Genomic DNA, 17382 nt, shown 5'->3' with positions numbered 1-17382 from the left:
TTTACCTAGGCTCAGAAGCCCTCCTGGAAAATAACATTAAGCCAGCCACAGTGGGGATGGAGAGGCTGGGGCAGAGTACGGTTGGGGAATTTGAGCATGATGGGAAAAGAGGGAAACCCTGCTTCTGGCATGGACAAATGGGCCTCTGAGAGGACAGTTATGGAGGCAAAAATTAGCTTGGCAGGAGGCCTGGGCTCAGCATCTGGGCTGACTTCTGGGAAGGGACATGGCTGGAGAAAGTCTGAGTCCCCCATCTTGGGGGAAGGTACTAAGGTGGTGCCACTGATTCAGCAGAGTGTCCTGTGGTACCCAGGGGAGATCTGGATTCACACGAGAGCACCCAGAGATTCTTGGGATAATTACTGGAGAGGAACCCTGGGGAAAGGTTGGATTTCCTGCCAGCGCTTGGGACACACAGGTTACAGTCCACTGTGGGAACCTCATGTTCTATCCGTGCAAGAATCTTGTTTTAAGAAAATAAAACAAAACAAAAAAAGCCAAACTCTTTAGTACCTGGATTAGAATTGATGCTCAACGAATATTTGTCAAATGAATAATGACCCTTAGTTGATTAATAACCTGTAAGTTTGGAATTACCATCTCATGCTTTTGGCATGAGAAACGATCCTGTTACCTGGGAATCCTGGCCCTGTTCACTTCTGTCAAGCCCGTACAAGACTTCACAATCAGGCCCAGCACCCACCTTCCTGGCTTCCTGGGCTCCCTGCCTTGACCTCTCACGGAGGTTGGGCCCAGGGTGAGGAGACAGAGAGAGGGCCTTGCCCAGGGCCTGGCAGTGGGGGAAGGAGTCAGAGATGGGGCAGTTTCCTCCCCAGCTGCCAGCCCACTCCACACACAGTTCCCCAGTTCTCACTCTCAGGAAGCCCTCTTCTTCACGGCAGCCTTCTCGATTTCTGCTTCCTGTAACTGCCAAATTGCTCCTCCCAGGGCAGATGTGAGTTCAAATATTTTTCATTTGCTTGTGACATTTACGTTCTTTAATTGTTCTCAGTTTCTGCACTTCAAATGCCCCAGTACCTGGGTGGATCCCCACCCTCGAGGGGCTCCCCGTCTGGTGGGAGAGACACAGCCTTTTTCCTTGGAAAGCCCTCAGTCTTGCGGGGAGGCAGAGCCCAGCCCCCAGGAAGCTCCGGTCTGCAGGAGGAGGCAGGTCAAGTATAAAAAATGCTCCTAGACTTGAGGAAGGTGTAGTGAGGGCGGATCACGAGCACCAGCCCCAAGCTCGGCAGGTAGAGAACGTCCCCTCCCGCCAGACTGAGCGCCGGGGCTGCAGACCCGGACGGGTGTGATCACCGCGGCGGCCGCGGGGCTGCAGCGCCCACAGCGGGCTGGGTGAGCCGGCGGCCTCTGGTCCCTCGGTCACCGTGGCCGGGCGCAGCCGGTGGGGACGGAGGGCTCGCAGGCGGGCGGCCGCCGCGGGAGGAGAAGGCGGCGGGCAGGCGCGGAGGCGGCTGCAGGTCAGGAGCACGTCAAACAGCAGCAGCTTGAAGAGCAGCACCCGCAGCGCCCCCAACCGCAGCGCCTGGCCCGGCATCCCTGCGCCAGAAGGAGCCGGTTAGGAGCTTGCAGGAGGCCCCAGCCCCAGACAGGGAAGAATGTCCCCCAGAGAGGGACCTTGTCGCCTGCCTTTGCCATGCCCTCTCCCCGTCGCCTCCCTCCTCCAGGGAAAGTCCTTCCTGGTGTTTTAACCTCAGTTCTTACTGGTAATAAGTACCCTCCTAGCCTTCATCTTATTTTATTCTCCAACAATCAGGGGCGGAGGGGTGGGAGGCAGGCAGGAATTAGCGTCTGATGTTCAAAATTCTCTATTTGGTCAGGAAACAGAGCTGGATGGAAACTGACTTCATGTCTCTCCTTCCAGTGCTCTTTCCACCACCCCAGAGGGTCTCCCATCTACACAGGCTCTAATACTGACATCTGCGTGGGCTGCACAAGGAGGGCTTCAAAGACCCTTCTGGGCTGGTCTGATGGTAGTGGGTTATCAGAACTTATTAACATTAGTGTCACTGAAATTGGTATACAACCCCTCATTGCTAACTTTGACTGGATTTAAATTAAATTAAATTAAATTAAATTAAATTAAAAGACCCTTCTGTTAGCTGTCACCTGTGCTTCTCAACTGATGTCCAGGAATTAGGCTGGGATCAGAGAATCTACCCCCATCTTGTCCTAGGGTAGACTGAGGTCCAGGCTACCCAGTGCCCCAACCTAGCAAGGCAGCCTCTTCATGGGATACATGTCAACCCCCTGCATGGGACCCATCAGGGTGCCCCACCCTCTAGGCCCAAGGTCCTGGTCCCCAGGCTCTTATTCCCCACCCCTCATCCCAAATACTCACCCCTGAGAGGCTCCTGGGGGCAAGTCCTGGCTGTAGAAGCCTCTCCTGTGGGCCAAGGATAAGGGAGTGAGTCTTTTGGGATGGGCCATGCACTCTGGAGGGCAGGGCCAGGCCACTGTGTCCCCACATCCCCAGTGCTATGCCTGGGCCCTGGCACAGGGCAGCTTTCAAGGCATGTTGGATAAATGGGCAAAAGAGCCAGCAGCAGAAACTCTGAGCCCATTTGCCGTAAGTCCTCTGAGGGACCCAAATATCCCTCACTCTCCACTGTCCCCTATTCTGAGCCCTGGGAGGCTGAGGTGCCTCAGCACTTTCAGATAGGAACTGACTCTCTTAGCAACATTCTTTGGAAGTCAGGGCATTCATTCAACAAACATTCCCATTTGGAAGATGACAAAACTGAGATAATCCAGAAAGAGGAAGTAAGTCATCTGGTCAGTGCCAATAACAGCTGACTTTGGACATGTTATTTAACTCCCGGTGCCTATAAAATTGGGGAAATAATATGACCTACCTCATAAATGTAAAATGTTTAGAGAAATTGCCTGGCACAGAATAAACAGAGTAAATGATAGTGATCTGTTATTTAATTAGTGGTTGGTCCTTACAGAATGTATACATGTAGGGTGATATATATGTGTGTATATCATCAACCACAGGTGGAAGGAGGCATCATTATCTCTTAGAAGTCACGCAGCAGAGCCTGGGTTTAAATCAGATATTGCAGCTGCAAATCCCAGGATTCATGGCCCTGAGGCTACTCTGCCCTGAGCTCAGGTGTCACCTCACCTGGATGGTCAGCACTTGGACACTCTTCATCATGCTTTTGTGGACTGGAGTCTGCCCTCCCTCGAACCACATCCTGGTTCTAGAGTGTGTGGAAGGGGACAGGGAACACCCATAGGGTCCCAGGCTCCATCCTCACCTGACAGCTGTAGGGGCTGTGTGCTCCTGCTGTGGCGCCCAGGCCCAGTGTGGCAGACCAAGGGCTCCCACACTGCCAGCTCCTCAGAGGGCAGGGAGAGCTGGGCCAAGCTAGTCCAGGTGCCATCTGTTCCTGGGGAAGGGCCGTAGGTGAAGGCATCCAGTGCACTGCCATTGCCAGCTGAGAACCAGATGGGGCTGTGAAGGCCGGGGGGTGCAACATCAAGGACCAGGCAGACCACCAGCATCTGCTGCTTCCCATCCACCAGTAGCTTGATTGGTGGGGCCAAGGAAGGGAAGGGCGTGCTGCCCACACCTGCAAAAGAGTATGCACCTATGGGTGCTAGATCAGTCTGTGCCCTCCCAGGCCAGCATCTCATTGTAGGCTAGGGTTCTAGGTTTCTATCTTTACATCTATCCTTCCACCATCCATCTACTTACCTTCCACCCACTTACCCATCCCCCCCACTTGCACTTACTCATCTAACCTCTCTCCCTTCCTTTCATTCACTCATCTATTTATCCAACCTTTCTTCCATCAACCATCTATCCTCCAACTGTTCTTTCTACCTTCCATCTATAAGTCTATCCATCTACTCATCTATCCTTCTGTCCATTTGTCTATCATATCTGAGCTGCTTTCTGTGCTAGGCACTAGGGATATAACACTGGGTAAGTCAAGGAACTCAGTCCCATAAGAAAGATGGCAAATGCATAAACAAACACTTATAATATGATGTTGTGCCAGCCTCAGAAGAGTGAGGAAGGGAAGGAAATAGGACCCAGAATGAGATCAAAGGGGGCTTCAAATATATCTGAAACTTTTTGTTTCCTTAAAAAAAAGGCCTTGGCCAGGCAGGGTGGCTCATGCCTGTAATCCTAGTACTCTGGGAGGCCGAGGTAGGAGGATTGCTTGAGGTCAGGAATTCAAGGCCAGACTGACCAAGAAACCTCGTCTCTACTAAAAATAAAAATATTAGCTGGGTGTTGTGGTACCCGCCTGTAGTCCCAGCTACTCGGGAGGCTGAGGCAGGAGGATCTCTTGAACCTAGGAGTCTGAGGTTGCTGTGAGCTAGGCTGACACCATGGCCCTCTAGCCTGGGCAACAGAGTGAGACTCTGTCTCAAAAAAAAAAAAAAAGGCCTGATTCAAATATGGCAAATGTTAAGCATTTGTTACACTAGGTAGAATGTGCAATGGGTATTTGTTGTATTATTCTCAGCTCTTTTCTGTAGGTCTGTAAGTGGTTTTTTTAAAAACAGCTTTGTTTAGATATAATTTACATACCATACAATTCACTCAAAGTACAGGTCTATTATTTAATTATCTTAAAAACTATGTCATACACGTACTGCAAACATTTGTCCTATATTTTCCAGGATAGTCCTGATTTTCAACAATCTTTTCATTAAATATGATTCATTTAATATATAACAAAATGTTATTTCTGAATATTTGGGTTTTTTTCATAATAAATAAATCTCCAATGTTAGAACCTACAAACAAATTCACACCATGAATTAGATGCAGCCAGGCTAAAGAAGTACCCTAGAGTGTAGGGAAGGGTGCCAGAGAATCCTATAGGGAAGTAGGGGTGAAGAATCCTAGTTAGAGTGCAGTGGCATCATCACAGCTCACTGCAACCTCTAACTTCTGGGCTCAGGAGATCCTCCTGCCTCAGCCTCCCGAGTAGCTAGGACTACAGGCACATGCTACCACGCCTGGCTAATTTTGTCTATTTTTGGTAGAGATGGGGTTTTGCTCTTGCTCAGGCTGCTCTTGAACTCCTGAGCTCAAGCAATCCTCCTGCCTTGGCCTCCCACAGTGTTAGGATTACAGGCATGAGCCACCTCACCCAGCCCTCCTTTTTTTCCCCTCTCTCCCTCCCTCCCTCATTCTTTCTCCCTCCCTCCCTCCCTCCCTTCTTTCTTTCCTTCCTTCCTTCCTTCTTTTCTTCCTTCCTTCCTTCCTTCCTTCCTTCCTTCCTTCCTTCCTTCCTTCCTTCCTTCCTTCCTTCCTTCTTTCTTTCTTTCTTTCTTTCTTTCTTTCTTTCTTTCTTTCTTTCTTTCATTCTTTCTTTCTTTCTTCTTTCTTTCTTTCCTTCTTTCTCTCTTTCTTTCCTTCTTTCAGGTCTTGCTCTGTCACCTGGGCTAGAGTGCAGTGGCATCAGCAGAGCTCACTGCAACCTCAAACTCCCAGGCTCAAGTGATCCTTCTGCTTCAGCCTCCTGAGTAGTTAGGACTATAGGCATGAGCCATTGTGCCTGGCCAATTTCTTAGAGGTCAAATAACTAGCCTGGGAACAACACATGGATGATAAGTTGTCCAGTCAGGATTTGAACTCAGATCTCTGTGACTCCAAATCCCATAGATCACCTCACCTTGAAAAATGACTAAGATTTTGCCGTGCGACACAGTCTAGGACATGACCAAGCAAGGGTTGACTCCAGACTCATTCACTTAATTTTCTGAGTCTCAATGTTTTCATCAAGATAAAGGGATTAACAACATCAGCCCAGTAAAATTGCTGTGAAGAGTAAAGATCATAAATGTAAAATGATCTGCCAGGTAAGCATTAGTGCTATTATTGATATGAATATTCATAAGGCTTTGCAAATGAAAGGAGTAGAGAAGGCTGGGAGTGAGCTCCAGCACCCTCAACCTCTTGAACCTTTTCAGTTATACAGATAGAGACACCCCCCAAGTTGAGTTCAGGTTCCACCTCCTCCATGAAGCCTCGCAGGATTGTTCCTCCTCACCCTGGAGCCATGGGCTCTCCCTGTTCCACACGGGTGTGGTTTATGTCCCTAGCAGGGGTGCATCTGTAACATACCGGGGGCCAGCTTTGTCAAGGAGACTCCCTGACTTAAAAGTCAACGGCCTTCTCCCACCACACACGTGCAAACACGCACATGTTTCTAGAGGAAGCTGGAAATCTCCCCTCAAAACTTAAGTCCTTCGGCTCCAGCCTTGCTCTTTGGAGGGCTAGGGATAAATACCTGGGAAGGGATCTTGGGACCTTTCCTGAGCCCACTAATAAGGGGGAACTGGGAGTGAATTTGAGACACCCTGAGTCCTGTTGAGGCACCCTGAGTGCAGGAAAGAGGGGACCTCACAATGTTGCCCATGTCCTATCCCTCCATGTCACATAACAGAGTCCTGGCTACCCCAACCCCCAACTTCTGTGGATACCCATCCAGTTTGCTCTTATTTCTGTACCTCTCCAAGAGGAACTGCCTTTTCTACCACTACTGTGGACTCCAGGGCAGGAGGACTTGGGGGCCTCAGAGCAAGGTGGCTGGAGGTAGAGTACAAGGAGAAGGGGACACAGTAGGCTTCTGGTGAGACCCTTCCCAGGGTTCCCTAAATGGCTCTTATCCTGCCTCCCTGCATCCCATCAATACCCAGGGAGGCCCAGAGTGAGGGGTGGGCTTGGGCAGACCAAGGGGGACAGAGAGGGATAAAAAGAGGGGGCTCACCTGTGGGCAGGGCTGGACACCCCAGGGCCAGGAGAAGCAGCAGCCATGTCCCAGCCATGGCCCACCCAGAAGGAGGCAGGACCCAGCTGCAGACCTGAGGTGTGGGCTGGGGGAGGAGGCACCCACAAGGCTGCCTCCCAGGCCACAGGCCCAGCTGCACCTCAGCTGCTCCACCACACAGCCGTTTCCCTGGGTGACAGGCCCCTCCTGCACCCACCCTGGTCCCCAAACCCAATGCTCTCTCACGGGCCAGGGAGCTCAGGGTGCCACTCCCACACCAGGACCCAGATGCCCACATTCCCTCCCATCTGAATAGCAATTCAGTCTGCAAAGCCTTTTCCCAGTCACTGGCCTCGCTAGAGGGCAACTACCATCCACAGGACACAGAGCACCAGGTGGCTGCATGTCAGGGGCTTGGCATACAGCACTTTATTTGATCCACCCAACCACTGTGAATTCCATTTCACAGGTATGGCACCTGAGGCTCAGAGACATTGAATGACCTGCCCCAGGCCACACATCTGGCAGGTAGCAGAGCCAGGGCTTAAACTGTTTCCTGTGGTTGGCCTTATAGGCAAAAAGTTGTCCAGTAACTTCTTACAAAACCTCTTTCTAAAATAAATTTTTTTTTTTTTTTTTTTGAGACAGAGCCTCACTCTGTTGCCTGGGCTAGAATGCAGTGGTGTCACCATAGCTCACTGCAACCTCAAACTCCTGGCCTCAAGCAATCTTCCCAACCCAGCCTCCCAAAGTGCTAGGATTACAGGTGTGAGCCACTGCCCCTGGCCAAAATAAACTTTATAACTCATTTTCAGTGACTCCATTAAATTATAACCATAGCTGTTATTTTGACCCTGAAATTTCACATCTAGGCATATATTCTAATGAAATAATAAGTTGTTCAGTCATCATAAGACAAAGATTTATACACAAAGATGTTCTTTTAAGTATCATATTTAAAAAGCAAGACAGGTCGGGCACGGTGGCTCACCCTTGTAATCCTAGCACTCTGGGAGGCTGAGGTGGGAGGATTGCTTGAGGCCAGGAGTTTGAGACCAGCCTGAGCAACATAGTGAGACCCAGTCTCTACAGAAAATACAAAAATTAGCCGGGCATGGTGGTATGGGCCTGTAATTCCAGCTAGTGGGGAGGCTGAGGCAGGAGGATCGCTTGAACTCAGGAATTTGAGGTTGCAATGAGCTGTGATGATGCCACTGCACTCTAGCCAGGGAAACAGAGCGAGACTCTGTCTCAAAAAAAAAAAAAAAATTAATAAATAAATCAAAATAAAATGAACTAAAAATAAAACATTGGAAAACATTTAATTGTTCTTTTTAAAATCCTGTTTTCAAAGACTATTTAATGACATGGGATGTAGAATAGAGTTTGGTTCAGAGGGTGGACTGTGAAGCCACAGCACCTGTGTTTCAGTCCTGACTGTATCATTTAGTAGTTATGTGACTTTCAGCAAATTACTTCCCTAATCGTTAATTTCCTCCATCTGTAAATCAGGATGAGACCTCGAAGGGGTCCTATGATTTTTAAACAAGATAATTCATACACATGGTTTAGCACAGTCTTTATACATAGTAAAAAGTCAATAAATGTTCTTTTTTGAATGTGTATACATTGTAACATACAGCAGAAACTTTAAACAAATAAGATACCTATCTAAATAAAAAATATACACCAAATTTTGTATAAGAAATATACAAATATTTCTGGAGGAAGCAGACCAAATGCTAACAATGGTTATCACTGTACGCTAGGATTTTTGATAGTTTTTATTTATATATTTATAATTGTTTATTTCTCAAATTTTCTGCAAGAACTTGTGTTATTTTAAAAATCAGGAAAATACAGAGTATTACAAAATAAAACTATAGGTGTACTGTAGTTTATTTAGACATTTGGGTTTTCCAGTTTGGGGCAATGGATATTTTTATTCATAAAGTCTTTTTCAAATTTATATTTATTTCATTAAAATTATTGGCTAAAAGCCCTCTGTAATTTTTTGTTTGTTGTTTGTTCAACTTTTTAGAAAGCTTTACAGTGTGGTAAAATACTCTTAACATAAAATTTACCATCTTTTTTTTTTTTCAAAATATTATGGGAGTACAAATGTTTTTGGTTACAGATATAAATTTTGTTATGCTTGAGTCAGGGTTACAAGTGTGCCCATCACCCAGATAGTGTTCACTGTACCCGTTAGGTAGGTTTTTGCCCATCCCGTCCCCCCTGCCTTGAGTTTCCACTGAGTTTTACTTCCCTCTGTGCACATGTGTGTTCATTGGTTAGTTACAATTTAATAGTGAGTACATGTGCTGCTTGTTTTTTCATTCTATAGATAGGATAGGATAGTTAAGATAATGGGCTCCAGTTCCACCCAAATTGTTACAAAGGCCTTAATTCATCCTTCTTCGTGGCTGAGTAGTATTTCATAGTATACATATACCACATTTTGTTTTGTTTTGTTAATTTCTTTTTTTTTTACAGAGACAAGGTCTCACTCTTGCTCAGGCTGGTCTCGGAATACTGGGCTCAAGCGATCCTCCCGCCTTAGATTCCCATAGTGCTAGGATTACAGGTGTGAGCTACCTTGCCTGGCCTACCACGTCTTGTTAATCCACTCACGAATTGATGGGCACTTGGGTTGATTCTACATCTTTGCAATTGGAAATTGTGCTGCAATAAACATTCAAGTGCAGGGGCCATTTTGATAAATTGACTTCTTTTCCTTTGGGTAAATACACAGCAGTGGGATTGCTGATCAAATGGTAGGTCTACTTTTAGTTCTTTGAGAAATCTCCATACTGTTTTCCATTGAAGTTGTATTAATTTGCTGCCCCACCAACAGTGTATAAGCGTTCCTTTCTCTCTGCATCCATGCCAGCATCTATTGTTTTTGGACTTTTTAATAAAAGCTCTTCTAACTAGGGTAAGGTAATATCTCATTGTGGTTTTAATTTGCATTTTCCTGATAATTAGTGACATTGAGCATTTGTTTGTTTGTTTGTTTATTTATTTATTTATTTTTGAGACAGAGTCTCACTTTGTTGCCCGGGCTAGAGTGAGTGCCGTGGCGTCAGCCTAGCTCACAACTCCTGGGCTTAAGCGATCCTACTGCTTCAGCCTCCCGAGTAGCTGGGACTACAGGCATGCGCCACCATGCCCAGCTAATTTTTTCTATATATATTTTTTAGTTGGCCAGATAATTTCTTTCTATTTTTAGTAGAGATGGGGTCTCGCTCTTGCTCAGGCTGGCCTCGAACTCCTGACCTCGAGCGATCCACCCGCCTCGGCCTCCCAGAGTGCTAGGATTACAGGCGTGAGCCACCGCACCGGCCCGAGCATTTGTTTATCTTCTTTTGAAAAGCTTCTGTTCAACTTTTGCCAACTTTTTAATGGGGCTGGGTTTTTTTGTTGCTGATTTGCTTGAATTCTTTGTAGATTTTGGTTATTAGCCCTTTATAGGAGGTATAGCTTGCGAATATTTTCTCCCATTCTGTAGATTGTCTATTTGCTCTGCTGATTATTTTCTTAGCTGTGCAGATGCTTTTTAATTTAATCAAGTCTCATTTATTTATTTTTATTCTTGCTGTGATTGCCATTGGGGTCTTTTTTTAAATTTTTAAAAAACTTTTATAATAAATTAATAAATAACTGGCTAATTTCTTTTTGTTTTTAGTAGAGATGGGGTCTTGCTCTTGTTCAGGCTGGTCTTGAACTCCTCACCTCAAGGGATTCTCCTGCTTTGGCCTCCCAGAGTGCTAGGATTACAGGCATGAGCCACCACACCTGGCTGCCATTGGGGTCTTCTTCATAAATTCTTTGCATAGGCCAATATCTAGAAGAGTTTTTCCAACATTTTCTTCTAGAATTATTATGGTTTCATGCCTTATATTTAAGTCTTTTATCCGTCTTGAATTAATTTTTGTGAGTGGTGAGAGATATGGATCCTGTTTCGTTCTTTTGCATGTGGCTATCCAATTTTACTAGCACCATTTATTGAATAAAGCTTCTTTTCCCTAGTAAAATTCACCATCTTAACCTTTTTTGGGGGAGAGGTGGTGCAGGGTCTTGCTATGTTGCCCCAGCTGTAGTGCAGTGGCTATTCACAGATATGATCATGGCACACTGTAGCCTTGAACTCCTAGCCCCAGCCTCCCGAGTAGCTGGGACAACAGGTGTACCCCAGTGCCTGGCCATGGTAACCATTTGTAAGTGCACATTTCAGTGAAAATTCACGTCCTTGTACAACAACCACAATCATCTATCTCCAGAATTCTTTTCATCTTGCAAGACTGAAACTCTATACCTTGATAACCACCATATTACTGTCTTTTTGAATTTGACTACTTTATCCAAATCATACATATTTGTCTTTTTATGACTAGCTTGTTTTACTTAGCATAATATACTTAAGTTTCATCCATGTTGTAGCATGTGTCAGAATTTCCTTCCTTTTTAAAGCTGAATAACATCTCATTGTATGTATGTAGCACATTTTGCTTATCCATTCATCTGCGAATGGACAGCTGGGCTGCTTCCAAGTTTTAGCTATTGTGAATAATACTGCTGTGAACATGGATGTACAAACACCTCTCCAAGACCTTGCTTTCAATTCTTTTGTGTATAGACCCAGTAGTGGAATTTCTGGATCCTATGTTAATTATATTTTTAAGTTTTTTGATGAACCGTTATACTGTTTTCCATAGCAGCTGCACCATTTTACATTCCCATCAACAGTATGCAAGGGTCCCAATTTTTCCACACCCTTGCCATCCTAATGAGTGTGAAGTGGTATCTCATTGTAGTTTTGCTTTGCATTTTCCTAATGATTAGTGATGTTGAGCATCTAAAGCCTTTGTATTATGAGGTTCTCAGATACACATCTGTTGTATTAATTTATGTCCCATCACAATGAATGAAAGGCTCACTTCATCCCCACCAGCATTTGGGATTCCTTAAAAAAAATCATAATTGAATCAGTTAAAATAAAAGTGTTTCATTTCTCTGATTACATTTTCCCATTTAGTTGTTTCCTTCATTGCATTGTCTATTGCTCTCTTGTAGTGTTAGTGTCTTAATAGTTTTGTTAAAGCTTTCACAGTTTAAAGATACCAACCCTTTGTGTATTGCAGTTGCTGGAGCCATTTCCCATTTCCCAATTCACTGACTACTTTTAATGTAATTTTTTAAACCTATAGTTTTTTGTTTTATATGAACCAACAATCCATCTTTCCTACTGATAGTTACACATCCCTTTTAAGCCTAGAAAGTCCTCCCCCCTTAGAGAATTGATACATTCGCACTTTGCTCCTCTTTTTGAGCTTGTGTGGTTTAATTCCAGCACCCCCCTTAACTCTATCAGGAATTAATTTTGGTGTATGGTAGAACATACATAAATTACATAGTTTTTTCAAAGAGCTAAGCACTTATCCTGGGATTGCAGTATTTATTGAATAATCCCTCTTGACCTCATTATTTGCCAAGCATTCCTTATTGTGTGTTTTTGTTGTTGTTATTATTTTTTTGTTTCTTTTTCTTGTTTCCAGAACAGAGAGACCTTATTGCAAGTTAACGACTTTTACATGGGCAGGTTTATTTCTTCCTGGCTCCTCGACTTCTTTATTCTGGTGCCAGCCTCATCCAATTTCCGTATGGGTGGTTATTTAATAATCATGTTGATTGCACTGGCCTGGCTGTCCGAAGGGAAGCCCCTTTGCTCCCAAGGGCCGCCTGGAGGCCGCGGGCTCCACGTGTTCCCAGGCACAGCTGGCGCCAGGTGCACTCAGTGGCTCAGTCATGGTGGGTTCCTGCCGGGAGGAGGGGGAGGGAGGCAGGTGTCCCTAACGACTCTCCCGCCCTCCAGCCTGGGGAAGTGCGGGCACCGGCTCTGTTACCACATTACAGATGGGGAGCGAGATCTCTGGCCTCTTTTAGGTTTCAGGATCTTCCCAGGGAAGGGAAGGAGGAAGACCCCCTCAGCGGCTGCCCGCTTGGCCACCTCTCTCTGCCATTGCTAACCCTTCCACCTACTGGCTCCCAGCTCCCGTGTCAGGTCAGGCTTCCCTTGCCACGGGTCAGCTTGGAAGTTTTCCTTGCCTGCTCTTCACGTCGGGTTCCCTCCTTCTAGGAGCTCCAAAAATCTCCCTGGGAGCTCACAGTCTTGTTGGTCCTGAAGACACCTTGCCCAAGGTGAGGATGCCCTGGCACAATGGCCTTTGAGCTGTTCACCTTGGCTTTGGCTGCACCTGCCATATGCTGGTCCACCACTGAGAGCCAGGCCCTGTGTGCAGACATCTCATTTAATCCTCACAACCACCCCGGCAGGTGTTGTCATCCCTGTTTGGCAGCTGAGGAAACAAGCTCAGAAAAACTAAGTTACACAGCTGAAGATCCTCCAGCAGGCAAGCAGTGGAATGCAAGTTCGGGGTGTGTCTATAGGTCTGTCTCCCTCCAAAGCGCTTTTCACAAACCTGCTGGGAGAGTTCAAGCAAATGCGAGTACCAGCCTGAGCGCCCGGCGCACAGCAGGTGCTCCCTCTAACTTATGCCTCCCCCTTTTTTCATATGTACAGATGGAAAACTGGGGGCCCTTGTTAAGCTGAGATGAGCCACATAGGATGTGAAAAAATTAAGAAAAAGTCTCAGTACATATTAGAGAAGATTGCTGATATTACCAAATAATTATTGATTGTAAATCTTACATATCCAATGAGAAGACTGTAAACAGAGGGCCGACAAGGGGCCCAGCATGTGGGTGCACTGAAATAGCAGACGAAGTCTTTTCTGGGAATCCTGACAGGGGCACCTATTCCATTCTATGAAATAGGTGAAATGAAAATTCTGTAGTGTTACTTATAATAAAAAAATCATCTAAATGTTCAATGATAAGGAAGTAGCTAAATAAAGTATGGTGCATCTGCAGGATGAAACATTATGCAGGCCTTAAAATGTCCATTCATTCTTTCATTTAGAACCGTTTATTGGTCTCGGCTTTATGCCAGGAATTGGGGCTGAGGATAAGACAGAAAAGAGATGCTTTCAGCAGTCAAGCAAGGAGACAGACAGGAAGGGGACCAGGAGTGTAACAGAAGCTGTAACCAAGCATGTACATGTGTGTGTGTGTGTGCGTGTGTACGTGCCCGCGTGTGTGGAGGTAGAAAGTGGATCGTGGGAGGGGGATCAGGAAAAGTGCTTTAGAAGATGATACTTGAGCCCAGTCTTGGGTTTTTGTATTTTTTTGAGACAAGGTCTCACTCTGTCCCCCAGCTGGAGTGCAGTGGTGTGACCATAGCTCACTGCAGCCTCCAACTCTTGGGCTCTAGAGATCCTCCTGCCTCAGCCTCCCCAAGCAGCTAGGACTACAACTGTGCACCACTGTGCTGACCCAGTCTTGATTCTCTCTGAAGAGCTTGTAATGACGTGGAAAAAATGTTTGGGTGAATGTGAATTTTAAAAAGGATAAGAAGTGGGCTGGGCGTGGTGGCTCACGTCTGTAATCTAGCACTCTGGGAAGCTGAGGTAGGGGGACTGCTTGCACTCAGGAGTTCGAGACCAGCCTAAGCAAGAGCAACACCCCATCTCTACTAAAAACAGAAAATTAGCCGGGTGACGTGGCTCACGCCTATAGTCCCAGCTACTGGGAAAGCTGAGGCAGGAGGATTGCTTCAGCCCAGGAGTTTGAGGTTGCAGTGAGCTATGATGATGCCACTGCACTCTAGCCAGGGTGACAGAGCAAGACTCTGTCTCAAAACAAAAAAAAGGATAAGAAATGTATATGTAGTGTGATGTGATGTTCATGGAGCCGCCAGGGCCATCACACCAGCCTTGGATTGCTTAACACTGAATTTAATTCACATGAGAAAGCCATAAACTTTTATCTTGTGTAGGCTACCGTTATTTTGGGTTCTCTGTTGCTCACTGCCAAAACTAATCCTAACTATTATAAAACACGTAGTGCATGTTCCAAGGTGCTAGTGGGAAAGCAGATGGGAGAAAGTTTAATTAGGGGACGTTTACAGCAGTGTGGCAGGGTACCGGGAAACCAGAGGCTGCAGCGGACGCTAGTAATGGTGGTGTCAGCACCTAGGGCGGAAGAGGGCAGAGCGGGAGCAACAGCAGGAACCCAGAGCCAGAGGGAGCTGTGTGAAGAGGGTGCCTGACAGTAGCTGTGACCTTCAGTGGTGATCCTGCAGGGAGGGAAGCAGGAGAATAAATTCTCTGATTTCACCATCGGCCCAACTTTTGATCCCGGCTGGTGCCTGGGTTGGCCGCAGCTCAGCCTCCCAGGGCACCGGGCCTGTGGCGGGGGACTGGATTTGGAGGGGCACAGGGAAGCTGTTCTTTATCGTTCATCCCCTCATGTCCTTTGTCCACGTGAAAACCCGTGTCCCCAGCACAGAGATGCACAGTGTCCCATCAGCTACTGTATCACTGGGAGTTAATATCAGTTTGATCATACTCCCACTGAAGCCTAAAATGTTAGCTACCTCCAGTGTTCTTCACATAAGTTAGCAGAGGAAAATGGGGTTATGAGGCCTAAGTTCATGGTCAGAGCTGCCCGCTTTCACATGCCAATGACACAATCTCCTTACTCTTTGCCGGTTCCTTGGCTGGACAAGGTTCTTTACCTGGTGGGTGACTCAAACCTTTATTCCTGTAGGATCTGAGTCATTGTTGGTCCTGAATTTGTTGGGTTGCTGAACTTAATTATTGACCAGGATTATGGATAAAGGATTATTAAGAGGTACTTCAGTGAATCCCTTTGGTTCCAGTTCTAGTTTCTACCTCTGTTATGTGATAGCAACTTAATTTCCTCTGGAAATTGGGATTAATCAGCCCAGATATTACAGTGACCACTTTCTCTGCCTGCTGGTTCAGTAGCATGAGAAACCAAAATGGCTAGGCGCTATCTCAGCTTCCAGGCCATTGTGCCATGGTGGTAATATTTCTTACTTGGACAGTGGGAACTCCAAACCCCCTAGGCCCAAGGTTGTGACAATGGGCAGCAAAAATTCTACCAGTGGGTTATAGACTTTAGGTATAATAGTGTGGAGGCACCCGCTACCGCTACCTCTTGGTGTTACATATGATTCTGGTTATGATTTTTAAAAGTATACTGCATCCTGCAATGTGGCACCCCCGCCTGGCAGGGTATAGTTTCCCAGCTGTGCTCTAACAGGTTAATCCACCATTCTACCAAGCCAGCTGCCTCTGGGTCACAGGGCACATGGTAAGGCCAGTGAATTCCCTGAGTGTGAGCTCACTTGTACATTTCCTTGGCTGTAACATGTATGCCCTGGTTGGAGGCTATATTATGTGGAATGCCATGCTGATGGATACGGGATTCTGTAAGTCCATGCATGGAGATGCTGACAGAAGCGTTGTACGTGGACAAAGCAAATTCATGCCTGAAATATGTGTTTATCCTTGTGAGGATAAAGGACAGCCCCTCCATGATGGGAAGTTCCAATCAGATCAACCTACAACCAGGCAAGAATGGTGCCCAATCAGGGACTCAGCACTGGCTGTAAGGAGGTTGAATACTCATCACTGGCCACTGCCGGATCAACCTCAGAGAAAGAAAGACTATGTTTTTGAGCCAAAACATAGCTTCCATCCCTGCCACCAGGCCATTTTATACCTAGGTTTGCTGAACAAGCCCTGGGGGTGCTGGAGAAAGAAGTTGACCATCATCTACAGGGCTGTCATCTTGTCCATTTGATGATCACTTTGTCCCTTTGTTGTATTGTGGACCATTGTTAGCAGCTTGCCTTTGACTGTTAGACATCACCACTTGGCCTTTGCAGCAGCAGGTACCACCAGGGTGCCATCATTCTCACTGAGTTCGGAGAATCCAAATTCACTCATCCATCCAGCACCCCACAATAGCTCTCAAGTCTCTAGAGGACAGTCATGAGAGCAAGGTGAGCATGCTGGTGGTCCTCACCAACACATTTTTTTTTTTTTTTTTGTGAGGAGGGCTGCTCAGTTTCTTTCCTTGTTCATTTTTTGAGACAGAGTCTCACTCTGCTGCCCTGGGTAGGATGCAGTGGCGTCATTGTAGCTTATCGCAACCTCCGACCCCTGGGTTCTAAGCGATCTTACTGCCTCAGCCTCCCAGATAGCTGGGACTACAGGCGCATGCCCCAGTGCGTGGCTGTTTTTTTTTTTTTCCTTTTCTTTTTGGTATTGGTGGGGTCTCGCTCTTGCTCAGGCTGGTCTCCAACTCCTGAGCTCAAGCAATCTTCCCTTCTCGGCCTCCCAGAGTGCTAGGATTATAGGCATGAGCCACCGGGCCAAGCCACCAACACATTTCTTAATGCTTTGGTAAAGGGAGTGCTTTCCAGACCACCTTCAAATATGTAGCTAGCGGTGGCTAAGAAAGTTGCACGTGATAATCCAGTCCAGTATTCCCATCTCCCTGGAGACTTGTGATTCCTTCTTCTACAGTATGCCAGGGAAGTTCTGGCATTTCAAACTTATTAACTGTAGGCTACCATTAAATCCAGGCCTTAATTAACCAACCTAGCAGTCTATTAACAACCCTCCCAGGTGCTTGGGCCAACACATTAAATCCCAAATCCTGGATGAGCATCCAAGGCAATGAGTTT

At 46.4% G+C, this 17382-nt stretch overlaps 1 protein-coding gene across 2 annotated transcripts; it reads right to left on the bottom strand.

Moving 5' to 3' along the window:
- Positions 1-492: 492 nt before the first annotated feature.
- Positions 493-6895, bottom strand: PTCRA (pre T cell antigen receptor alpha). 2 transcript variants are annotated; one of them, XM_045541966.1, is made up of 4 exons: positions 6762-6895; positions 3285-3626; positions 2360-2404; positions 493-1557 (listed from the first exon to the last, which is right to left on the bottom strand). In XM_045541966.1, the coding sequence occupies exons 1-4, from the start codon at positions 6817-6819 to the stop codon at positions 1223-1225; spliced, it is 780 nt and encodes a 259-aa protein (XP_045397922.1). In that variant the 5' UTR covers positions 6820-6895; the 3' UTR covers positions 493-1222. The 2 variants fall into 2 exon arrangements, with proteins under 2 accessions (XP_045397922.1, XP_045397923.1); XM_045541967.1 differs by having other exon boundaries at positions 3285-3599.
- Positions 6896-17382: the final 10487 nt, after the last annotated feature.

This window comes from Lemur catta, chromosome 2 (assembly GCF_020740605.2).
Source record: "Lemur catta isolate mLemCat1 chromosome 2, mLemCat1.pri, whole genome shotgun sequence".
Taxonomy (NCBI): Eukaryota; Metazoa; Chordata; class Mammalia; order Primates; family Lemuridae; genus Lemur; species Lemur catta.
Note: the sequence above shows the minus strand (reverse complement) of the source record. Positions and strands in the feature narration are given on the sequence as shown.

Coding starts and splice junctions, on each gene's coding strand:
- PTCRA (XM_045541966.1), bottom strand. CDS start 6,819: ATGGCTGGGACATGGCTGCTGCTTCTCCTGGCCCTGGGGTGTCCAGCC. Junction 3,627..6,761: donor GTGTCCAGCCCTGCCCACAG/GTGAGCCCCCTC, acceptor AGACTGATCTAG/CACCCATAGGTGCATACTCT. Junction 1,558..2,359: donor CCCCCAGGAGCCTCTCAGGG/GTGAGTATTTGG, acceptor CTTCTGGCGCAG/GGATGCCGGGCCAGGCGCTG.